General features: G+C 48.4%; 1 protein-coding gene across 1 annotated transcript in view; it reads right to left on the bottom strand.

Moving 5' to 3' along the window:
• Positions 1-26,315, bottom strand: part of LOC142312569 (uncharacterized) — a 108,900-nt gene that overhangs the window by 16,713 nt on the left and 65,872 nt on the right. The window contains exons 9-13 of the mRNA XM_075351560.1: positions 9,175-9,309; positions 8,387-8,563; positions 8,181-8,304; positions 7,600-7,667; positions 5,632-5,752 (exon numbers count right to left, since the gene is read on the bottom strand). Coding sequence (XP_075207675.1) covers positions 5,632-5,752; positions 7,600-7,667; positions 8,181-8,304; positions 8,387-8,563; positions 9,175-9,309 — 625 coding nt within the window. The remainder of the gene's footprint in view (positions 1-5,631; positions 5,753-7,599; positions 7,668-8,180; positions 8,305-8,386; positions 8,564-9,174; positions 9,310-26,315) is intronic.

Here is a 26,315-nt window from a genome sequence, read left to right as displayed (position 1 = left end):
TATTCGAGATTCATGGTGGTTGTTCCAGTCAAGGACCTGACCGATCGTACTGCTGCTAGAGCATTCCAGGCCTACTTTTGCCGACCGCACGGATACCCGGAGAGGGTGCTTACCGATCGGGGACCGGCTTTTGAAGCGGAGGTGTTTCAAGAATTCCGCCAGTTGTACGGCTGCAAGAAGATTCGGACCACGCCTTACCATGCCCAGACTAATGGCATGTGTGAGAAGATGAACCATCTGGTCCTGGGTCTCCTTAAGACGCTACCGTTAGAAGAGCGGAACCTGTGGCCAGAAAGGCTGCCTGACCTGGTCGATATGTACAATAACATCCCCTCTAGCTCTACCAAATGTACACCAGCATATTTGATGAGAGCTCGGCCGGGTCGGATGCCAGTGGACCTAGAGATGGGCTTGGAAGCTCCAGAGGCCCTCCCTTCGACTGCTGGATGGGATACTCGGCGAAGAGCGCAGTACTGACAGGTCCAGGAGTACGTAGAAAAGAACCTGTGTCGGAGCCGGGAACAGCAAGAACAGTACTTCAACAAGCAGGCTCCAGCTGGTCCCTTTAAACCTGGGGATGTAGTGCTAAAACGAAAAAGAAGAACCCATAAGCTTGACGACCAGTGGGAAAAGACCCCGTATGCTATACAACCCACTGAGTGGGAGAATGAGAAGGCCTACCAGATCAGTCGTGACCAGGGGAAGACTTCGGCCATAGTTTCCAGGGCGCCCCTGAAGAGGTGCCTTTCTCCATTGAAGGTGGCAGCTGAAGTTCCGGCCCCCAGACCAACCGGGGAGAAAGAAAACGAGGTGATCCATACAGTAATGGGTGATTTCCCAGCGGACTGGCCTACACAGAATTGCGCGGTGCTTATTCCGGTGATAATGTTCCCACAACCTGTGGAGGAAAAGGAGACGGAAGTAACCGCCAGTGAACCAGTGCCCAGGGCTGCACCTGTACCCAGTCCCTCTGAGTCTCCGCCGGCCCCACACAATAGACGGGAGGATGAACTGATTGTCTCCTCTGTCCCCTTGCCCTCCACTGATAGCATTGGGCCCAGAAGGTCCCCACACCCCAACCTAGGTCAACCCCCACTTAGGTACAGGGAAACTACCATTTAGGGGTGTCATATGTTAAGTATGTAAATATTGTGAATGAATGACAAAAAAAAAAATCAACCGAGTTTCACCTGATTGTTGTCACTGATTATTCCGGCCGTTGCCGCAAGTTGTCCCCGGAGGGACTCTGTGTGTTTTCACCGCCCACATGAGGAACTGCTCATGAACACGGCCTAGAACTTGCAGGCCACCCATGAACTTGTGGGTTTGTAAATAGTTTTGTGGGATGGAAACAGTTGTCGCCTCCGGAGAGGCAGATTGGAGGAATGGCCCCCAGCAGAGGAGGCTGGGGCCCGGCCACCACCAGGACCGGTGGCCATCCTCCGGGGGTCAGGGATCCCCCTTGGACGTGGGGTCCCCTGAAGTGACAGTCGGGTGCGAGTTACCGTACCCGTTCCCGTTCGGGCAGCCTGAACCTGGACTGGGGTCAAGGGGTGATGCCCACTTCTTAGGGGCAGCATCAGGGCTAGGTTGCTTGGGTGGGAGAGCGGAAGACATCCGTCCGTCCGTCATTATTAAAAGTGTTCTTGTTTATATGTGCAACGTTCAAGTGACCTAACAAAAATTGCTTATGTTTGAAATGTTTACATGTTATTTATGTTTTTACAGTTTTGAAAAAAAATAAAACCAGTGATGGACGGGCAGCCCGCGGATGGTCTGCGTTTCACCAAGGGGGAGTGTGGCGCCCTAGCCTAGCCAGGTCGTCACAGGTAACATACAAACACCCCCACCCCCACTAGACAGTAACATTAGCCAAACATAAAACCCTTGTTGCCTCCCTCCAGGGTCTGCTGTCCACACCAGGTGGGGCGGTGCCAAGCGGTTGGCCCCACCCACCGAGGAGTTCACAGGCCTGGAGGTGGGAAAAGTGACAGAACAGTTTAGGAGGTTGAAGTGTAAGGAGTAAACACTTGGGTGTCTGGGTTGTGGCCCAGGCACTGACAGCAAGGTTGGCAGACGGTAGTGGCCGTCTGCAGGAGTGCTGAATCGACGCAGGACCGTAGGACCGGGGTCGGGCGTTGGCCCGCCGGTACCGACTGGGGAGCGAAGTGAAGCCAGCACACACAGGCAGGGCCATCGGACCCCGACCAGGCTTGGAGCCGCCGACAATAGTAAAATCCGAGTGTGACCGGAACCCCAGGGGTTTCCTAACAGCCAAAGACCCGATAGAAGGCAACTGCCCACACCGTGAGGGTATACAGCTACCGCCTAAGGCTAGAGACCCAAGGGCCAGCGCCTGCGGGCAAACGGGCTCCTCCGGCATCCATACACCGGGGAGCGGACTACCGTTAGGGATCCACCGTAGTCAAACAAGTACACAAAGGTGCAGGGAAAGACAGCCGCCATCACCTGTCCGGGGAGAGACACTGCAGCCGGCTGCGGGACCCGTCCATCCAGCCGTTTGGTTTACCGAGGACTTTGTGCATCTTTTGCTGAGTGAGTACACCCGTGCCATCCGGCACCGCGCCGCGCTGTCCCTGCACCTCACCAACCCTGCCTCCCCGTCACACCACCGGGCCCCGGGACCACCGAACCCTACCCACGGAGGGGGAAACAACATCCCAGCTGCTCCCTACCATCGCTCCCGGGATCCGCGTCACCAGCAGCGGTGGTGCCCATCTTCACCACAACCGGTGGGTGGCGTCACAGACTAAATCCCCCAAACCAACTACCCCTTTCACTCACGGGCGAGGAGCGCCGCTCGAATCTCCGATCCGGCCCACCGCTCGAGCCACCGAGCAGCAGCAGCAGCCGCAGCAGCGTGGGACCCGAGCGTTAGCGAGCACGCAGCGGCGGCGTCCTCCCCGCCCGCGACACTAGTGTCCGCCGCTCTCAGGCTGCCAGTACCGGCTCCCTGCACACATAGCTGGAGTACAGATCGGGTAAATAAGCACAGCGGTTTGCTTATTAACTCGATATGTACTCTGGCTAGGAGTGCAGGGAGCCAGCGCTAAGCGGGGTGCGATGGTAACAAAGGTAAATATCGGGTAACCAAGCTCTTGGTTACCCGATATTTACCTTAGTTACCAAGTGCAGCGTAACTTCCACGCATCGCTGCTGGCAGGGGGCTGGTCACTGGTGGCTGGTGACATCTGCCTGATTGACAGCTCACCAGCGACCATGTAGCGACGCACCAGCGATCCTGACCAGGTCATATCGCTGGTGGGATCGCTGGAGTGTCGCTAAAGTGTGACGGTACCCTTACTCTTGGTAAGACTCGATGTCCAAATATTTCTTATTTACGGTTATAAAGTTGCTGAGCCTGAAGCTTTGATCCGTCGTAAAGGCTCCTTGTATATCAGTACTTGAATATGATGGACAGTGATACTGTTTGTATTCCTTTCTTTTGAAACCAATAAAAATTTAAATTGGAAAAAAAACAAACACAACTGCAGGATTTGGTCACCACCTCCCCATCCAGTATAACGTATAGTAAAGTGTCATTTAAAACTACAACTTGTCCCACAAAAACACAAAAAACAAGCCTATATATAGCAATGTCACCAAAAATATAGAAAGAGTTATGGCGCCTGAAAGAGGTGAAAACAAAAAAAAACAAAAAACTGGGTTGCGGCAGGAAGGGTTTTAAGAAAGGGTTAATGCGGTTATTGCAAAATATAGAATGAGAATAATATGCAATTTAATTGGAATAATTAGGGTTGAGAATCCACATTTCCCAGATCTTTGTCTACTTGGAATAAATTAGTTGCTGTGGTGCAATCATTTTTTCATATTCAGTATACGTGTAATATTCCCATAGCCTGGCATAGTCTTAGAGGGTAAGAAGATATTCAGCTCTTTTACCACCCTCCCGTATTTATGTCCACATATAATGTACACCACCGGGTATAAAGAATGTGACTATAGGATATTAATATTTAACTTTTATTATCACCATTAAGCAAATATAAATATTGTTAAAATGTCCCTATTCTTGACCAAGAAAGCCCAGTGTGTGGGATAGTAGAGGACATGCCCAGTCCTCAATGTTAATTCCCAGTCTAATATTGAGATTATATTATCCCTTATATAATGAGGAGTGATAATATTATCATTAATAAGCAGCACTGTGATCATGACACATAAATAATACTATATGTCAAATTAATTAGGCCGGCATGAAATAGACACTGAACAAAAATATAAAACACAACAGTTTTGTTTTTTCTCCCATTTTTCATGAGCTGAGCTCTAAGATCTAAGACTTTTTCTATGTACAACAGGCCTTTTTCTCTCAACTATTGTTCACAAATTTGTCTAAATCTGTGTGCCTTAGGCTGGCCACAATAAAAGGCCACTGTAAAATGTGCAGTTTGCCAGTAACTGAATGGGATTTGGAGCAGGGGCAGAAAACCAGTCAGTGACCAACATTTGCCTCATGCAGTGCAACACATCTCTGCATAGAGTTGATCAGGTTGGTGATTGTGGCTGTGGATTGTTGGTCCTCTCCTCTTCAATGGCAGCAAAGTTGGATATTGGCAGGAATTTGTCCTTGCTTCCATATATGCCGATCAAGAGCCCCAACCATGCTCAATGGGTGACCTGTCCGAAGAGTATGCCGTCATGCAAAAACTGGGATGTTTTCACCTTACAGGAATTGTGCACAGATCCTTGCACCATGGGGCCGCGCATTATCATCTACAACATGAGGTGATGGTGGAAGAACAGGACAACAATGGCCTCAGGATCTAATCATGGTGTCTCTGTGCATTCAAAGCGGCATCAATCATGCATCTGTGTTTTTCGTCCGTAATATACGCCTGTCCATACCATCACCCCACTGCCACCATGGGCTACTCTATTCACAGCGGTGACATCAACAAACCGCTCATCCACACGACGGCATACACACAGTCTGCCATCTGCCCTGTACAGTGAAAACCAGGATTCATCCGTGAAGAGAAACCTCTCCAACATGCCAGATGCCATCAAATGTGAGCATTTGCCAACTCAAGTCGATTACAACGACGAACTGCTGTTATGTGGAGTCCCCCGATGAGGACAACAAGCAGCAGATGAGCTTCCCTGAGACAGTGTCTGACAGTTTGTGCGGAAATTCTTTGGTTTTGCACAGATTGTTGTAGCCGCTGTCCGGGTGGCCGGTTTCAGATGCTCCTGGAGGTAAAGATGCTGCATGTGGAGGTCCTGGGCTGGTGCGGTTACACGTGGTCTACGGTTGTGAGGCCAGTTGGATATTCTGTCAAATTCTCTGACACACCTTTGCAGACGACTTATGGTAGAGAAATGAACATTCAATTCACGGGTGACAGCTCTGGTGACATTCCTGCAGTCAGCAGCCAACTGCACACTCCCTCAAAACTGACGACATCTGTGGCATTGTGCTGTGTGATACAACTGCATATTTTAGAGTGGCCTTTTAGAAAAAACAAGTGTTGTGTATATATTTTTTGTGAATCTGGTGAGAGATCCACTTTACAAATTTCAACATAAAGCTGCTGCATCCAGTGGAGAAGAGGAATATGTGATCTGCATTCAGTGGCCACTACTCACCGGAGCCGTCATCTGTCGGAGTCTCCTTCTTACACTGCTCGTCACCCCTCACATATTTCTCCTCTTCTTCCATTATGTCTGTAGTAGGACAATGGTGCAGAACTTCATCCTGATTCACAAGCTGTGAAAGAAATGTGCTAAAAAGTGACCGGATACCTGGAGACTTCACATGGAATGAATAGATGACTAGAAAAGATCATTAAAGAGTTATCCCCCCCCCCCCAAGAAACAAGTTATCCCCTGTCCACTGTAGATTGGCAGGGGTCTGAATGCTGAGACACCAAATCCAGAGATCCTGTGAATGCAGCGCCACAGCCCATCCTGAAAAAAGTGAAGGTGTGCATGCTCGGCTTCTGCTCCATTTATTGTCTATAAGTGTGGCGCCCTGGACTAGCCAGGTCGTCACAGGTACTACAACACAACACCCCCCACCTCGAGATAGGCACATCAGTCAGACACAAATCCTTGTTGCCTCCCTCCAGGGGCTGATGTCCACACCAGGTGGGGTGGAGCCAGGCAGTTGGCCCCACCCACTGAGGAGTTCACAGTCCTGGAGGCGGGAGAAGGAAGTCAGTTAAGCTCGGGCAGAGCTCGAGTGAAGTTAGAGTTGAGTTAGGGAAGTGGTAGTAGAGGACGTGGCCCGGGCACCGAGAGCAAGGTTGGCAGACGGTGGTGGCCGTCTGCAGTAGAGGCAGATCGACGCGGAACCGTAGGACTGGGGACGGGTGGTGGCCCGCCGGTACTGAACCGGGGAGCGAAGTGAAGCCAGCACAAACCGGCAGGGCCTGCGGACCCCGACCAGGCTTGGAGTTGCCGTTAAACAGGTCAAATCCGTTAGTGACCGGAACCCCAGGGGTTTCCAAACAGCCAAGACCCGATTGAAGGCAACCGTTCAAACAGCAAAAGGGAAATACAGCTACCGCCACAGCTAGAGTTCCCAGGGCCAGAGCCTGCGGGCAAAAGGGCTCCTCCGGCATATATCCACACTGGGGAGCAGGTTACCGGTGGGAAGCCATCGGGACCGAACACACACAAAAAGTGCAGGGAAAGGCAGCCACCACCAACCGTCCAAGAGAAGCCACAGCAGCCGGCTGCGGGACCCGTCCATCCAGCCGTTTGTTTTACCAGAGACTGTGCCTCCATTTGTGGCTGAGTGAGTACTACCGTGCCAACTGGCACCGCGCTGCGCAATCCAAGCGACTCTGCACCTTGCCAGCCCTGCTTCCCAGTCACCTCAACCGGGCCCCGGGACCACCAACCCCCTACCCACAGAGGGGAAAAACATCTCAGCTGCTCCCTAACAACGCTCCCGGGATCCCAGTCACCAGCAGCGGTGGTGCCCAACCTCACCACAACCCGTGGGTGGCGTCACGGACCAAATCCCCAAACCAAACCACCCCTTTCACTCACGGGCGAGGAGCGCCGCTCGGGTCCCCGGATCCGGCCCACCGCTCGAGCCACCGAGCAGCAGCAGTGCCGGACCAGAGCGCCAGTGAGAGCGCAGCAGCGACGGCTCCCTCCCCGCCCGCGACATAAGACTGATAATGTACTTCCAAGTCCCACTGACAATGAATGAGGTGGAGGTTGAGTATGCGCACCTTTGCTCTTTTCAGGAAGGGGCTCTAGACCCCCAATCTTAGAATCAATGTAGACCAGTGGTCAAACCCCCAGTGATCAAGTCATTCCTTATTTCATGGAAAGGGAATAACGTGTTTTGGTAAAATCCCTTTAATTAGCAGGACGAACGGAGCTCACATTACTGCAAATAGCTGCACATCTGCCATAATAATCAAACCTGTCGGTTCATTTTCCACAGCCAGAAAAGCATGAGAAGATCCAAACCCCATGTAACGTCTGTGGTCAGCTGCCTTCTCCGCCATGTATAAATCATATAATAATGCTGGACGGCAGAACACGACCTGCACAGCCTCCTACACATCAGATCCCTACAACCTCCTCCCCACCGACCTGATGATCCTGTGACCAGTCCTGAGCTCCGGGATGTCTCTCTGGTGTCGTCCTCTTACTGGTTCTTACTGTAGGAGACACAGAAGGAAATCAATTAATTCCTTATATATAAGTAATTTAGTGTTTGCTGCTTTGGGAAAGTCAGCACAATTAGTGTAAGAATTGTACTAATAAGTTTTATCAGACGTTCTGCTCTATTTTTGCCACTTCTTACGACAGTCGTGTCTTCTGATCACACACCGCTCCCGTCATTGATTTGGAGGAGCCTGTGACCAGACACCCTGCATCCAGGACACGAGCGCAGGTGCGGTGCACCACAATGGAGGAAGCGGAGAGGTCTCATCATTGGCGACCACCGCTCCTGTGCCCATGATTGATGGCAGAAGTCCCACGTCTATCTATACTGTGCAGTACAGAGACAGGTAAAGGACCCAGGAGAGGAATCAACAGAGAGGATCAATAAGGTGAATATTACTTATTTTTCATCTTTTTGAAAGTTTTTTCTTCAGTGTCTGGTTACCTTATAAAGATTTCCTTAAAATGACCAATCCGTTTAACAGATGTGTATTTAGTCCTATTACCTGGTGATATGCGGGGCGGATTCTCCTCCATCATGACGTCCTTGTACTGATCCTTGTGTCCTTCTAGATACTCCCACTCCTCCATGGAGAAATAGACGGTGACGTCCTGACACCTTATAGGAACCTGATACATACAATGATACAGTCACCCCCCGATCCCTTCATAGCGTTACTGTATAATGTCCCAGCATTCCCAGCAGTGTCACCTCTCCAGTCAACAGCTCAATCATCTTGTAGGTGAGTTCTAGGATCTTCTGGTCATTGATGTCCTCATATATCTGGAGGTGCGGTGGAGACCCCAGGATTGGGCTCAGGGTTCCTCCCCATCCCTTAGACACAGGGGCCTGACAGTGATCACTAGAGGTCTTCACCACCGTGTAATCCTGTGTATGGAGAGACAGTAATAAATATCACTACAGACATTTCTATCATTCATCCAGTTACAATGCTGCATAAACAATTGTGAACCCTTCAGTATTTTCCATATTTATGCATAAATTTAACCTGGAATTACATCACATTTCCACAGAAGTCCAAAAATAAATAAACAATCAAATAAAATAAAGGAGTAAAAAATAGATAATTACTTACTGGTTTTGCACAAACGTGTGAAAGAGGCTTAAAATAGAGGTTTGTGGTGTATATGAGAAACATTATGTCTAGAGGAAGAAAATGCTGCATTAGAACATAAAACCCTCCTCCCATCTGTGACACACGGTGGCGGTAGTATCATGGCTTTATCACTCACAGACACGTCACACTGGATCATTCTCATCTAAAAAATGATTAAGTGGAATATTTTTTTGACTCATTTGTTTGATTTGGGATTTTATCTACTTTTAGGACTCGTGTGAAAGTGTAATGTAGTTTTAGGTCAAATTTATGCAGAAATATGGCAAATTCTGAAGGGTTCACAAACTTTCAGGCACCACTGAATATCCATATCTTATTACCATAGATAATGATGTAATGTGACGTCACCAGAACCTCTCACCTCTCCAGTAATCCGGAAGAGGATCTCCAGGGTGAGGTTTATTAACCCCTCCACCATCTGGTCTCTGTCCTTATTCATCCTCAATGGGTCAATCAGGAAAATTATGTTATCAAGAAGATATTCACTGAGAGGATCCTAGCTTGTTGGAATCTGAAAGGAAAGAAGATGAGCCGGAGTAAAATCATCCAAAATCCCATTGAAAAAATACAATTACTAAGGATAAGAAGGGAAACGTGTTATTCACATCCCGGGAAGGAGTCCTCACGTGAGCTCCTTCCACGAGTCGCAGACAACGAGTATATTTATAATAGCCAACTAGTGATGAGCAGACTCGCCAATAACCAGGACAGGTGAGTATAATCGGATTAAAAAAAAAAAAAAAAAAGATGCCGATCCACGTATAAGTCTATGGGGACCAGAATCCCGCGATTAAAAATGGTGGTAGAAGGGATGGGGTGATAGGAACAAGTGCGCTACATTTATCAAGTCTCCAGCGCGGCTGTAACTGCGTCCTCTCATTCACCCAGCCATGATAAAGCCGACAACTGGGGAATGGTATTCTCAGGCTGTGGAGACCAATGGTTATTGGGCCCCCCAGTCTAAAAATATCAGCCTGCAGCCACCCAGAATTGATCCATCAGATGCGACAATCCCAGCACTTTACTTGGCTCTTCCTGATTGCTCTGGTGCGGTGGCAATTAGGGTAATAAAGGGTTAACCACAGTTGACAGCTGCCACTAAGCTCTAGATTAGTAATGGGACGTGTCTATGAGACACCCCATGACTAATCTGGAAGTGAAAAGAAAAACACAAACACTGAAAAAATCCTTTATATAAATAGTCTTTTTCGTTTTTTATTTCAAATAAAGGATTTTTCGGTGTTTGTGTTTCTTTACACTTACAGATTAGTGGATTTCATAGACGCTTCCTATCACTAATCTATGACTTAGTGGCAGCTGTGAGCTGCAACGATTAATCCCTTATTATCCCAATTGCCACCGCACTAGGGCAATCGGGAATAGAGGGGTTAAGTGCCGGAATTGTCGCATTTAATGGATGCGGTAATCCTGGGTGGCTTAAGGCTGCTACTTTTAGGCATGGGTCTCCCCAGCCTGAGAATACCAGCCCCCAGCTATCAGGCTTTATTATGGCTGGGTATCAAAATTCAAGGGGACCGCACACTTTTTTTTTTTTTTTTTTTAAATGATTTATTAAAATACATTTTTTTTAAAAAAGCTGCATGCAGTTCCTCTCATTTTTATACACAGCCAAGATAAATACATGGCTGGGGGCTACACCCTGTAGCCGTATGCTTTATCTGTGCTGGGTATCATAATATGGGGGAACCCTATGCCAATATTTTCTTATTTATTTTTACACCACGATAAAGACCCTTAGACAGTGCCTGTGATTGGAAGCGTCACACACACTGTCACACAGGCTGGGAACGCGCTTGACTGCAACCAATCACAGACACAGAGACTACCGGTGGGCGGGGGAAGCAGTGCATAAGCATGAAGGATAATGCATGGCCCCGGAAGTAAAGTGAGCGGACCTGGAAGCACTGTACAGCCACATCAGAGACTCAGTAAGTATAGACTCTACCCATAGTCCCGCTACACATTACGAAAAGCATATTGCACCAAAACATCTATAATGAATAGTGCTGAGCGGGCCCGGACTGTAAATGTCCGGATCTGCGCGGTTTCAGAACTATTTCCGGTCCCGATCCGGGCGCGGGATTCCGGCTGCACGATCCGGAACGGGCAATTAATAAAAATGAAAAAAAATAAATAAATATATAAATGAGCGTTTCATACTTACAGAGACTCGGTGTCATGACGGAACACTGCTTCCGGGTCGCGCTTTCACTTCCTGTGCACGCAGTCACACAGCTTTCCATCTTTTCCCCGCCCACCGGCCGTCCTCTCAGCTGTGATTGGTTGCAGGCTGACGCGCCCCCCAGCCTGTGACAGCTCTGCCGTGCAGTCATCGCTTATCGCAGTCAGTAATAGGCTGAACTCAGAGCGGGCAGCCGTGCTCTATGGCTGCTCACTCTGACATGTAGCAGAGCTGTATGTGTCTTCGCTGGATCTCGTGTGGATTACGCCGGAGCTGCAGGACTGTGTTGGGGTAATAAAGTGGTGAAGGAGGAGGCTGCGTTTGTACTTTATTCCAAATAAAGGATTTCTCTGTGTCTTGTTTATTTACTGTAACTTACAGGTTTGTGATGTGGGTATCTCACAGACGCCCGTGCAATCACAAACCTGGGGTTTAATAGCAGCCATGTGCTGTTATTAATCCCTGCTATTACCTTGCTTGCCACCGCACCAGGGTAATCAAGATGAACCGATATCGCCCCTGAATGGCCACATCTAATAGAGGCGGCTATACCGGGCGGCTGCGGGCTGAGGATATACCTGCCCCCAGCTGGCGTTATCATGGCTGGGAATGAAAATTGGGGGGACCACACGTCGTTTTTTCTTTAATTATTTATTTAAATTTAAAAAAAAAATGCATGCGGTTTATCTTAGGCAGCAGTCACAGCGAGGGACTCCCACAAGTGTGACAGCGCAGCACAGCCGCACACACATCTGACAGGAGTGCGCATGTGTTTCTAGGTACATGCACGGTTATGTTCAGACAGCAGCAGGCTGTGCCGTGTGATGTCAGACCCGCACGAGTCTGACAGCGCATCACCGGCACTGCTGCACACTTCTGACAGGAGCGTGCATGTGTGTGCAATTTTATCCCACATCTGCATCTCCTGGCAAAAAACAGCCAAAAACCAGCAGTATGAAAACCATTTCATTACCGTTTTCTGCCAGGAGATGCAAATTTGTTGGTGAAGTAATACACCAAAATCCTGCACCAAATTTGCACCTCCTGGCACAAGACCGCACAAAAACAGCGTCTAGACGTTTGTTTCTTTTTAATTTTTGGACCAAGGGATGGACCAAGGGATGTAAATTGTGTGATTATTACATTTTTACATTATATTCCGGCACCTAATCTACACCTCCTGGTAGAAATAACCGCGGCAAAAAAATTGCGTCAAAACATCGCGGTTTTTTTGCCAGGAGGTCTAGAGTGGATGCAGGAATATGGTGTAAAAATCTCAGCAACAAATTGGCATCCCTTGGCCCCCAAAAATAAAATAAAAAAATCCTGCCACAGGTGGAAATTTGGTGCTGAAAGCTGGTGCAGACAATTTCAGCACCAAATGTGCACCTCCTGGCAAAAAAAAACGCATCAAAAATCGCGGAAAAATAACCGCGGCAAAAAATTGCGACAAAACATTGCGTTTTTTTGCCAAGAGGTCTAGATTGGATGCAGGAATATGGTATAAAAATTTCAGCACAAAATCTGCATCTCTTGGCCAAAAAACCTGCGATTTTTCTACTAGGAGATGTAGGTCTGTGAACTCAGTGACCTCCACCTGAGGTCAGGTTACCTGCGATCACAGATGAAGGACCGTGGGAACTTCCAGCTGTGACCGCAAATGACCTGAGTGACGTCACCGCTCAATGCGCAGCTCATCCATTCTCTGGAGCTCACAGACAGCGGTCGGTCGTGCCGCTCTCTGTGATATTCAGATGTAGCAGAGCTGAAACGGCGTGGGACTTCTCCTGTGGATTACGTCAGAGCTGCAGGGTTTGTTTAGGGTTAATAAAGAGAAGCAGGGCGTGTTTTGTATTTTATTCAAAATAAAGGATTGTTCTCAGTGTCTGTGTTTATTTACTGTCATTTACAGGTTTGTGTGATGCAGGTATCTGATAGACGCCTGTACCAACACACTAACCTTGGGTTTAGTAGCAGCTGTGCGCCCCTGCTAACCCCTGCTATTACCCCGACTGGCACCTCATCACGCCAGCGGGAAGAGCCAGTAGCGCACACTGGTATGGTCGCATGTAACAGATGCGGCATTACCGGACGGCTGCGGGCTGAGGATGTACGAGCCCCCGGCCGGCGTTATCTTGGCTGGGGATGAAAATAGGGGGAACTGCACGTCGTTTTTTTTTTTTTACTTTCACCGGAATCACACATGCGAGGGGCTCACGCGGGTCTGCCAAGGCAGCACTCGGCAAAGCCTCGCACGTGTGACTCTGGGCACTGTATACACAGCACAGACACAGCGCGACAGCTGGGGCTGCAGCCGCGCTATAACTGTGCTGCCGAGTGTTTACCACTGTGAACTGAACTGACCGACAGTGCACTGCTTTCCCCGCCCACCGGCTGTCCTGGCGCCTGTGATTGGTTGCAGTTAGCTGAGACGCTGACACTCACGGTGGGCGCGTGTCTAGCTGCAACCAACACGAGCCGGTGGGCGGGGAAAACAATGAATATTGAATTGTTGACTCAGGAATGTAACAGCGTGACCCGGAAGGAGTGTGCCGCCATGACAGCGCCTTGGTGAGTATGCTGCGCTCGCTCCTAGCCCCCTAGCCCCTCCAGAAATGTTTTTAACCTCTGGATTCCGGTCCCATTCACTTATATGGGCACCGGATTCCGTAGCAGATCGGACTTATTTTTAAGTCTGTCAATGATCCGCTGGCCCCGGATTATTGGCATCCCGCTCAACTCTAATAATGAATTAAACAACAACCAGGCGGCAGATTTCAGCACAACCGGTGTCTATTCCATCAGTATAACAGCCCCAATATGGCCGCACCTTTACATTAACAGGTTAAATCGTGATGACAGGGTCCCTTTAAAACAAAGAAAGAAAAATGGAGTTATTGAGCTTTTTTTCCCAATTTCTCTCATACTGCGACAACGACAGAAAAGTAATACAGTTCCGGCTCTTGAAAAACAACAATAGAAAAACAAACATATAAATAAACGCCGGGTTATAAGAAATAGCTGTGAGAGATAAACAGCCCCTGGACGGGGAATCTGCACTCACCTCCGCCACCTGCAGAGCCGCACACTGGAGAATACGCTGCTCTGTGCTTACAGGACCTGCGGTGATGTCACCATCATGTGATCAGTCACATGTGTGGGAGGAGTCAGGGGTCACATGTCCAGGAGGCTCAGCGTGTGCTGCACTGCAGGGCTGGTTGTCATGGTGCTGGATCTCACTTTCCTTCTGCTGTTCCTGTATTTCTTGTTATTTCCTCACTTATATAGCGCTATTACTTCCACATTACAGCGGTGATCACCATCTTGTATATTCCTGGTTATACGTCGTCTAATACGAGCGGAATCTTATCTGATATTGCTTAACCCCTTCAGGATCAGTGTATTTTACCCCTTCATCACCTGGAATTATTTTTTTGTGGCTTTTTCATCATCGTATTCCAAAGACTGTTTAATGTTTTTGGCCGTATGATATAAGCGCTGTTTTTTGTTGTTTGTTTTCTAATAATGCGATCTTTATCTTTGAGTAATTTATGAGGTTTGTTTTCTAGGTTATAAAATCCGGCCGCTCCGTTTAGACGAGTGTGGAGAACTCCGCTCCTGAGTCCCTCCACCCTTCCCGGGGGGTCACATCCTAGCATTATTTCTGGTGCGGGGTCAATATTCCGGGGTCGTCAGCGCAGGTTTATTCTTTCCTCTTTTAATATTTCCCTCTTCAGGTAAGAGAAAGCAGCGCTGAGTATGGACGGGGACATGTAAGAGAAGACACTCGGCCGCACTTCTCCTGTTTTCCCTCTTAGCAGGTGTTTGATTCAGATGGAAGCAGTGACGATGAGAGGAACATTGTGTGAAAAGAATTCAAATAAAACATTTGGTGATATAAGTATTTATACAGTATATACCTGGCCTGAGGAAGAATCTGTCTGATGCTGAAACGTGTAGCCCTGTATTTATCTCGTATATTCTTATGTACGGATTACCTGCCTGTCTGTTAAGGCTGCTTTACACGCAGCGACATCCCTAGCGAAAGCACCCGCCCCCATCGGTTGTGCGTCATGGCCAAATCGCCATGGAAACCGACAGTTTAAATCTCTGAGACAACTTTTTGTATTCTTCCTCTGAACAACTATGTTGAATAATTTTTGTTTTCAGATCATTTGAGAGTTGTTTTGAGGAGCCCATGATGCCACTCTTCATAGGAGATTCAAATAGAACAACTTGCAAGTGGCCACCTTAAATACCTTTTTCTCATGATTGGATACACCTGCCTATGAAGTTCAAAGCTCAATGAGGTTACAAAACCAATGTAGTGCTTTAGTAAGTCAATAAAAAGTAGTTAGGAGTGTTCAAATTAAGAAATTGATAAGGGTGCTCATACTTTTGCACCGGTCAAATTTTGTTTGAATGCGGATTGCACATTTTCTGTTAGTGCAATAAACCTCATTTCAATCCAGAAATATTACTCAGTCCATCAGTTATTAGATATATGAAACTGAAATGTTGCAAAAAAAACAAATTATTATAAAGAAAAAAGGTTAACATTATTAGGGGTGCCCAAACTTTTTCATATGACTGTATAAGCATACCAGGTACCATACCACCACCACCCACCACCCACGAGTCTCTAACCCAAGACCCGAATACGAAGTAATCACCAGTCCTTTTGGTGACCTGGTCTCGGCCTGGTCCGACGTAAACCATTCTGGTGTCAGTCCTCCTTTTCCTGGTGGCGTAGGGTAGGCCCCATAAATAGGCGTACCTGCTTCGTCTTTGTTGGAGAGCAGGCCCCATAAACAGGCGTGCCCCCTTGGTGGTGCAGAGCCATGCCCCTCAACAGGCAGACTCTGGGGTTGGTACCACTAGGGTAACTATATACACTGCGAGAGTTTGTGGTTCTAGCCAGTTCATAACCTATGGTCCATATAAAGTGCACAATACCTGGTGCTAAGATTATTTGTAAAGTTCACGCAAAAGTCCTTGCGGGCACATTTTCTTAAACGTTACACTAACTGGTCATAAAAACATTTTTTAAACTATACTTTTTCTATATTTCAAACAATTTAATTGGACTTCCGCCTTCCAAGGTCAGTGCTTGATACTTTGGTGCACTGACCCTTGGAGGTGGTTTCATGGGTGTCCCCTGGCGGTGGTGACAATGGGGACCTGGTTGAAGCGGTGCGGGTGGAGCCTGGGCTCACTGAAGTTCCCTTTGGACATGGTACCACATCCAAAGCGTACCAGCCTCTCTCCCCCATATGTCGTCTAAATTCTACCACGTCCCCGATGTACAGGTCATGACCAGGGTGACCTCGCTCTAAATGGGATTGTACTTCCCGCCAGGACACAAAATATCCCCTCTTTTACACCTGCTTCTACAATAAAACCCCACCCCGAGCGGCGATTGACCTCCTCCACAACTCCTAGGTGGAGGGGACCACGAGCCTGGAACCTGGCTCGCCACAGGAACTGCTTTTCTTGCAGGTCCCGGGCCTCCAACTGCTCACTCTCCAGAATGGGCTTCACAAAGGAGCAAGGGCGACTGGCTCTCACCCGTCGTCGCTCTCTGTGGGCTTGTGTTGCTGACATGGCCCTGGGGTGGACCTCCCTCCGCTGTAACATCACCTGGTCATCAGCGGGACACCAGGTGAGTGAAGCGCTCTGCAGGACCTGTTCTCCCTCCCTGGCGGAGGGTGCTGCGACCTCTTCTGGTTGATGGGGGAACAGCAGCGGTCACGTAGGCTGTAGGACCTGTTCTCCCTCGCTGGTGGAGGGTGCTGTGACCTCTTCCGGTCGGTGGGGGGACAAAAGAGCGGCCTTGATATGATCTCCCTCTCAGAGGGTGCTGTGACCTCCTCCGGTCAGGCAAGTGGCAGCTCTGGGGTCGAGCCTTCGGCAGCCGGGCAGGACGGTGACAAGATTTCAGGATTTCTCTCCAACGGAGAGGATGCTGCAACTGCTTCAGGTCGGGACGGCAGCTTGCTGACCAGCTCTTTAACAACCAGGTGAGCCAAGGGCAGGGCATCCGGACCACTCTCCAGCGGAGAGGTTGCTGTGACAGCTTCAGGTCGGGACAGCATGGGCGTCGCACCGGGCGTCGCACCGGCTTCCGATGGTAGCGCCAGCGGGATCAGCACACCAGGTAGGGCAGGGGTAGTTTTGGACTCACCCGGGGTCGTGCTGGAGACATCCAGTGGCAGGGTCGCTGTCGCTGACGGTTGCTTAGGCTGAGCATGGGCGGCGCCTCCAGGCGGGCCTCGCTGCATGGACAAACGCAGGTTTCGGATCGCCATTAACATTCTGTTCCTCCAGGCGGCTACCTCCCGTTTCCGCTGCTCCTCCATGCGGTCAGCAATTCTCTCCACCTCCGCTTCCAGCTCCTCCGCTGACATGGGCCTTGACCAGCCCTGCTCCTTCTGATCACTCTCTGCTGATGCCATCCTGCTCCTTCCCTCGCTCATCAGATTCTGACCTTAGTTTTGTTTTTGTTTCTCCTCCCACAGGACTGGGGATGTCCCCGCAGTCCGTGGACAGAGCAATCCTCTCATTTCCTCTTCTTGTGAGGTCACAGCGCTCTGGGGATCCTGGGATGGCCATTCCTCTCTGTGGGTAGTTACTTCTTCTGCGCGGGCTGCAGCTTGTTGATGACGGTATTTCAGGGGTGGCTAAAATGGCGGCGGTTCAAATTTTTCAATCAGACCGCTGAGGCACACTGTCACCCGTCTGAACGGGTCTAGTCCTGGATCCTGTTCGTGATGCCAAATGAGAAGATGTGTCGCCCCAGGGACGTCGCTCCAGCTACAGAGACACCACAGGGTCTTCTTCTGTATATGGCAACAGGTATGACGGTTTTGTATATATGTCACGCCACTCACAGCTTGCGGTCAGAGATATGGGTGACTGCAACTGCAGATTTTATGAGCGTCTGGGGCTGATGGGGTCTGCAGTCAGATGGTGTGGCCTCCTGTGAGTGAGGCTGGCCCCAGGGGCTTAGGTGTGTAGAATAATGTGTCCCAGAATAACTCAGGCAGAGTCCAAAAGTCATTTAACTGATTTTTACTCACACAGATGTTATGGTGAGCTGACCCGGGCATTGCTATGATGAACCAGGTAGGACCAGGAGCTTCAGGCCAGTCTGAGGGTAACAGGTTAGCTCGCCTTCCTAGCACTTCTGTGTTCGGATAACCCCCTGACCTGAAGTACCATGGGGGTCTATCCAGGGAGTCGCTACTGCCTTTTCTCCCCTTTTTGGACCATTTGCCGGCAGCGTGGACAAGGTGAGATGGCTTCTAGCTCTGTCTCCTTATGGGTCCCTGCGTTGCTGCTGAGGCTCAGACTCTGTGTGGTTGGTGAGGTACTTGTAGTTCCCCTCACTGGCAGGTTTAGCAGATAGTTACACTGGAGTCTGCTCTAAGGACCTGTACCCCGTACGTGCCTAGTCACCAGGAGCACCTCTTCTTCTGACTCCTCAGTGACCGTTCTCCCCCGCTAACTGTCACTACACCGCGCAGGGTCTGACTAGTGGGAGTGCGCGTATCCTTTAGCAACCGCCGCTCACCACTACCAGACTGGCTCGCTCCACTCCTTTCCAGACAACCTCTGCACTTTAGCTCCCAGACCCTCCACTACACCCCTTGAAAAGAATTGAAGGCTAGCCCTCTCTGGAGACCACCCAAAGGTCCTCTCTAAAGGTGTGGGAGACCTGGTTGCTATGTGTCTGTGCGTACACACCTCATTCTGGCCTTTAGGATTACCTGGAAGTACTGTCCCAACATGGGTGCAGTACTCAGTGGTGCCTGACCAGGTCAGGGGTGCCACACTCACAAGCAGAAACGGTTGCAGTGGGCCCAGACATACATGAAGACTAATTTTCAAACAGTCTTGTTTACTGATGAGTGTCGAGCAACCCTGGATGGTCCAGATAGATGGAGTAGTGAATGGTTGGTGGATGGCCACCATGTTTCAACAAGTCTGCGACATCAGCAAGGAGATGGAGGAGTCATGTTTTGGGCCGGAATCATGGGGAGACATCTGGTAGGCCCCTTTAGGGTTCCTGAAGGTGTGAAAATGATTTCTGCAAAGTATATAGAGTTTCTGACTGACAACTTTCTTCCATAATAATAATAATAATATAATAATAATAATCTTTATTTCTATAGCGCCAACATATTCCGTAGCGCTTTACAATTCAGGAGGATCATATACAAACAAGTAACAGTTATAGAAATACAATATTTAGAGGGAAAAAAAAATACAACCCTGCTCGTGAGAGCTTACAATCTACAATGAGATGGGGGGAGAGGCAAGGTTCAAGTGCTTATTTACAATGACAATCCAACCATCTCACGGAAATGGGGCTGGATAATGGCTTCCTAGACCAGTGGGCCAGAGCCTTGAGATGCCTTTGGATGCCATGGAGTTTGATGTGGAGTTATGTTGTGAGAGGTTGTAGAGGGACTATGTGAATCGAATCTGATTAGGGGGTGTGATAGGCCGCCCTAAAAAGATGCGTCTTTAGGGTGCGTCTGAAGCTGAGTAAGTTGTGATTTGTCCTAACTTCTTGGGGTAGAGCGTTCCAGAGGGTTGGTGCAGCTCGGAAGAAGTCTTGGATCCGGGAGTGGGAGGTTCGAATTAGTGTGGATGTTAGTCGAAAGTCGCTTGCAGAGCGTAGAGAACGGGTGAACTGATAGACAGAGAGGAGGTTGGAGATGTAGGGGGGTGCTGCACTGTGGAGAGCTTTGTGGGTGAGAACAAGCAGTTTGAATTGGCTCCTATGATATATGGGCAGCCAGTGCAATGACTGGCACAGAGCAGAGGCATCCGAGTAGCGGTTAGCCAGATAGGTGACCCTGGCTGCTGCATTAAGGATTGACTGTAGAGGAGAGAGTCTAGTTAGGGGGAGACCAATTAATAGAGAGTTACAGTAGTCCAAGCGAGAGTGGATCAGGGCCACGGTGAGGGTTTTTGTCGTTTCCATAGTGAGAAAGGGGCGGATTCTAGAGATGTTCTTGAGGTGCAAGCGGCAGGTGCGGGCAAGAGATTGTATGTGGGAGGTGAAGGAGAGATCAGTGTCAAGTATAACCCCCAGGCAGCGGGCTTGCGGCCTAGGACTTATCGTTGTGCCACACACAGAGAGGGAGATGTCAGGTTGAGGAAAGTTGGAAGATGGAGGGAAAAGAAGAAGTTCAGTTTTGGAAAGGTTAAGTTTCAGATAGAGAGCAGACATGATGTTACACACTGCAGTCAGGCAGTCACTGGTGTTCTGTAGTACAGCGGGGGTGAGCTCAGGGGATGAGGTGTATAGCTGTGTGTCATCAGCATAAAGATGGTACTGAAAGCCAAATCTGCTGATGGTCTGACCAATTGGGGCAGTGTAGAGGGAGAAAAGAAGAGGGCCAAGGACTGAACCTTGAGGGACCCCAACAGTGAGAGGAAGAGGAGAAGATGTGGAGCCAGCAAATGATACACTGAATGAGCGGCCAGAAAGATAGGATGAGAACCAGGAGAGCACAGTGTCCTTTAGGCCGATAGAATGGAGCATAGAGAGAAGGAGATGGTGGTCAACAGTGTCAAAGGCAGCAGAAAGGTCAAGAAGAATAAGCAGAGAGTGGTCACCGTTACGTTTTGCTGTCAATAGGTCATTGGTCACTTTGACAAGGGCAGTTTCTGTTGAGTGTAAAGGGCGGAAGCCAGACTGTAAAGGATCTAGAAGAGAGTGAGTGGAAAGGTAGCGGGTGAGGCGAGAGTAGACCAGGCGCTCCAAGAGTTTGGAGATGAAGGGGAGATTAGAGACTGGTCTGTAGTTGCTTGTGGAGGACGGATCGAGAGAAGGTTTTTTTAATAATGGAGTAATGATAGAGTGTTTGAGGGAGGAGGGGAAGATACCCGAAGAGAGAGAGAGATTGAAGATTTTAGTTAGGTGAGTGGCGACAACCGGAGAGAGGGACTGGAGTAGAGGTGTGGGGAAGGGATCAGTAGGGCAAGTTGTAGGACGAGAGGAGGATAGGAGCCTGGAGACTTCCTCCTCTGTGACTGGGTCAAATGTGGAGAGTGAGCTGGATGGGATATGGGGAGGGCTTGGTGGCTGGGAGCTGATCTCTTGGCGGATGTTTTTAATTTTCTCTGTGAAATGCGAGGCCAGGTCATCAGCATGAAGGGCTGTGACAGGGGTCTGTACTTTGGGACTGAGGAGGGAGTGAAAGGTGTCAAAGAGTTTTTTTGGATTGTTGGCAAGTGAGGAGATAAGGGTGGTGAAGTAGGTCTGTTTGGCGAGGGGAAGGGAATAGTTATAGGTCCTTAACATGAACTTGTAGTGGATGAAGTTTTCTGGTGTGCGGGTTTTCCTCCATAGGCGTTCAGCGCTCCTGGAGCATCGCTGAAGAAGTAGAGTTTGGGATGTGAGCAAGGGCTGTTTTACTCTGTGTTTGGTCTTTCTGAGGGTGAGGGGTGCTACTTGGTCTAGCGTAGTCCTGAGTGTGTCATTGTAGTGCTTTACAGCCAGATCAGGACAGGAAAGTGAGGATATAGGGGACAGTGATGCGTGTAAAGAGTCTGAAAGTGTCTGAGAATCGATGGCCTGTAGGTTTCTGAATGTGTGATTGGTGGGAGTGTGCTGGGGCGGACAAGGGTTTGTGAGCTTGAAGGAGAGGATGTTGTGGTCAGAGAGGGGAAGAGGTGAGTTGTCAAAGTCAGAGATTGAGCAGAGGCGGATAAAGACCAGGTCAAGGGTGTTACCATCTTCATGTGTCTCAGAGGATGAGAGCTGTGAGAGGCCAAGGGAGGTGGTGAGAGATAGAAGCTGGGATGCAGAAGGGGAGGAGGGGCTGTTCATGGGGATGTTAAAGTCTCCTAGGATGAGGGTTGGTAACTCTGAGGACATGAAGTGTGGCAGCCAGGCTGAAAAGTGGTCAAGGAACTGGGTGGGTGAGCCTGGTGGACGGTATATGACAGCTACTCTGAGGGAGAGGGGATGGAAGAGCCTGATGGTGTGGACCTCAAAGGATGGGAATGAGAGTGATGGAGCTGGGGGGATGACCTGGAAAGTGCATTGTGGGGACAGGAGTAAGCCGACTCCACCACCATGTCTGTTTCCAGGTCTTGGTGAATGGGAAAAGTGTAAACCACCATGAGAGATGGCAGCAGGGGAAGTAGTATCAGAATCCTGAATCCAGGTTTCAGTTAGGCCTAGTAAGTTAAGAGAGTTATTGAGAAAGAGGTTGTGGATGTAAGGAAACTTGTTACATACAGACCGTGGATTCCAGAGAGCACAATTAAAAGAGGGAAGTGAGGGTGTACAGGGAATGTTAATAATATTATCAGGGTTTCTATGGGAGGTGGGGGAGGGGATAAAGTTTGCATGGGGTGGACCGGGATTAGGAGAGATATCACCTGAAAGAAGTAGGAGTAGAAGGAAAAAGGTCAGATGGTTTTTGTACTTGTGGCATGGCTTTTTTTGGAAGTCCCTGGAGCTTGTTTGAATCAGATTATCAAGATAGGTGAAAAGAGCCTGGGAGCTGTACATAGGAGAGGGGAGGAGAGAGGGGCTGATGTGGATGAGTGGTGATGGAGGGGGGACAGGGCGGTGAAAGTGGACAGTAAAAGCACATAGGATGATAGAGATAGAAATAATAGTCAAGGTTAAAACAGATGGTGTCAAAGAGTAATTTACCTGCAGACTCCTGCCCTGACTAACTGCCATTGAGGTAACTGCCCAGCACTTCGCAATGATGGCACTTAGCAAGAGATGGCATGCATGCAACACCCCGCATGCATGCGCCCCTTAAGAAAAAGACACAAATATATAGGGCTGACTAGAGGGGTAGGTGAGTGGGATTATGGGAGCTCAGCTTGTTAAGGGAAATCAACAAATGCTGATCACACCAGGGGATGATTAAGGAATCAAAGGGAACAGGACATTTGACACCCACCCGGACTTCCAGTCTGCCCAGATTTACACCATCCACCATCAGATAACATTTACAAAGAGGAATTTACAGTCATACATCAGTGAGTATTACATAGATTATGAAAATGACATAGCATACATCACAGGAAGCAGAGTTATATACCAGAACACATATTCAGCCAATGCAGTGGGGAACAGACCATTCCATGGTATAAAAAGCATAAATGTGTCTTCAGAAGCAAAATCATCTTCATGCATGACAATGCACCATCTCATGCTGCAAAGAATATCTCTGTGTCATTGGCTGCTATAGGCATAAAAGGAGATAAACTCATGGTGTGGCCACCATCTTCCCCTGACCTCAACCCTATAGAGAACCTTTGGAGTATCATCAAGGAAAAGATCTGTGAGGGTGGGAGGTAGTTCACATCAAAACAGCAGCTCTGGGAGGTTATTCTGACATCAAGAAATTCAAGCAGAAACTCTCCAAAAACTCACAAGTTCAATGGATGCAAGAATTGTGAAGGTGACATCAAAGAAGGGTTCCTATGTTACATGTAACTTGGGCTGTTAGGATGTTTTGGATTGAATTAGTTTTAATTTCAGTGAATGTGACCTTCTAATGCTGCAAATTCCACAAATGAGCATTTTCAGTTCTTTAAAATGTATAAAATGTTTAGAAACTCTACTGTGCCTAATAATTTAGAACAGTGCATTCTGATTTTTTTTTTCAATTTTGAAGATTATACTGTTATCATTGGGAGGTTTCTTCAATAAATTTCGATGTATACTTACGTTATATGTAACGGGTGATATTAGACAGACTGTCATTTGCACTGACCATTTAGAAAAATCAGAGAAAAATATAATTTGCATAATAATTTGGAACATGGTATACTGAGTTCTTTTAAACAATTTTTTTACAGACAGTGTAGTAATCTGCTGGATACCCTTTCTCTGTGTGTGTATATGTCGTGTAATGATTTGCACGTTTTTGGAGTGCAAAGAATTAGGAGAGCATCAAATAGGGGTGGTGCTGCTGGTGTTGGAGCTGCTGCAGGGACAGGATGTGGTCGGTCTCTGCCTGCTATGCTCCCAAATGAAACAACTTTTTCTGGTGCAAGCAGCTGACCGGTTGCTATGCGTAATTTCGTAGGCCCGAGCAGGGGTGGGATTCAAATTTTTAACAACAGGTTCTGTGTAGGGAAGCCCCACCCATTTTTAAAACCACACCCCTTTAAGCCATTCAAGCCACACCCGTTCATCAAACATATGAATAATGGTGCAGTCTGATGGCTGTTAAAAATTGGAGTGACATTGGAATACTTCATGTTCTGGCTGACAACTCTCCTGACCCACGTGTGAAAGCTGCATGTATTTCCACTGTAAAGCTGCTGTTTAAGAAGTTAGCGCTGGTGCGTGTTACTGTCACAGCATGTCCCTGCTTCAGCCAATAGCTCCTCCCACTCCCCGAGAAGTGTCAAGTTACCACCCGCGCTGATCCTCTCTGATCTCTGCCTTCACTTCACATCCGCGCTATTTGCAGGGATGAGTGAGTGAAGAGCGCAGACGCTGCAGAGCAGACTGTGCGTGGGCCACGGCCAGGGGCCGGCTGGCACAGTTTAGTCTGGGGGGGCAATCATAAGGCAGTGGCCCTCAAGTTGCGTCGGCCCACCTTGGGTCTGTTTATCTCTTGTCGCTGCATTAAAGCAACAGCGGTAACAGGCTTTATGAACAGACTGGTACATGTATAATTTGGAACAGAACCGCGCTTACTAAACTGCTTACAGAACTGCTTACATAAATACTGCAACAAAACCAAGATGATTACATAGATATGGGAACTGAAAGGAGCTTACTACAGAGATATGGAAACAGAACTGAGCTTACTACAGAGATATGGAAGCAGAACCGAGCTTACTACAGAGGTATGGGAGCAGAACCGAGCTTACTACAGAGATATGGGAGCAGAACTGAGCTTACTAAAGAGATATGGGAGCAGAACCGAGTTTACTACAGAGATATGGGAGCAGAAACGAGCTTACTACAGAGATATGGGAGCAGAACTGAGCCTACTACAGAGATATGGGAGCAGAACCGAGCTTACTATAGAGATATGGGAGCAGAACTGAGCTTACTACAGAGATATGGGAGCAGAAACGAGCTTACTACAGAGATATGGGAGCAGAACTGAGCCTACTACAGAGATATGGGAGCAGAACCGAGCTTACTATAGAGATATGGGAGCAGAACTGAGCTTACTACAGAGATATGGGAGCAGAAACGAGCTTACTACAGAGATATGGGAGCAGAACTGAGCCTACTACAGAGATATGGGAGCAGAACCGAGCTTACTATAGAGATATGGGAGCAGAACTGAGCTTACTACAGAGATATGGGAGCAGAACTGAGCTTACTACAGAGATATGGGAGCAGAACCGAGCTTACTATAGACATATTGGAGCAGAACTGAGCTTACTACAGAGATACAGGAGCAGAACCGAGCTTGCTATATAGCTACGGGAACATAAGCGAGCTTACTGTATCCATACAGGAACAAAATTTTACTTACTCAGTCTACTACATAGAAACAGCAACAGAACCAAGCCAGCTACATAGCTATGGGAACAGAACAAGCTTACTTCATAGACATAGTACTGGTACTGCATAGTACCAGAGCTAAGCTTATTGCTTAAATATCGTACCATACCTGAGCTTACTATGTAGATATAGGAGCAACACCATACTTACTACATAGATACTGTACCATAACCCAGCTAACTACATGTACAACAATTACAAAGCTTCTCCTATATTTTCAATGTTAAACTCGTACGGAACACGGATAGCACATGGGCTGTACACTGATGCCATCTGTGTGCTGTACGTGTTTTTTATGGCCCCATAAACTTCTATTGGCCCTTGTCATCTGTGCTGCTGGAAAAAAAACAGATGTCTCCGTAGGGATCACACACGGTCTGTGTAATCACACGGACATGCGAGCAGCACCATAGGTTATAATGTGTATGTGTGGTAACAGTGAAGAAAACGGATACAACACATACCAGATACACAGACACGTGAAGGAGGACATAAGGTGGTGACATAGCTACGTCACACTGCAGTGGTTAACTTCACTTCTTTTCATAAACACGGAAAGACAAATGAAACTCCCTAACACATATGTGAATGAGCCCTTAGGGCTGCGTACCCACAATCAGTGTCAACAATGTTTTGGACTCAGTGTTTTCACAGAGTCCAAAATGCTGCGTTGTACAGTACAGGCACAGTGAATGGATTTATAGAAATCTCAGGCCCCCTGGGCTTCTTTCAGATGCTCCATAAGCTGACCTTTGTTGCTGCTTTCCTATTCTCAGCA

This window comes from Anomaloglossus baeobatrachus, chromosome 5 (genome assembly GCF_048569485.1).
Source record: "Anomaloglossus baeobatrachus isolate aAnoBae1 chromosome 5, aAnoBae1.hap1, whole genome shotgun sequence".
Taxonomy (NCBI): domain Eukaryota; kingdom Metazoa; phylum Chordata; class Amphibia; order Anura; family Aromobatidae; genus Anomaloglossus; species Anomaloglossus baeobatrachus.
The sequence above is the reverse complement of the archived record's forward strand: the minus strand, read 5'-3'. Positions and strand labels throughout refer to the sequence as shown.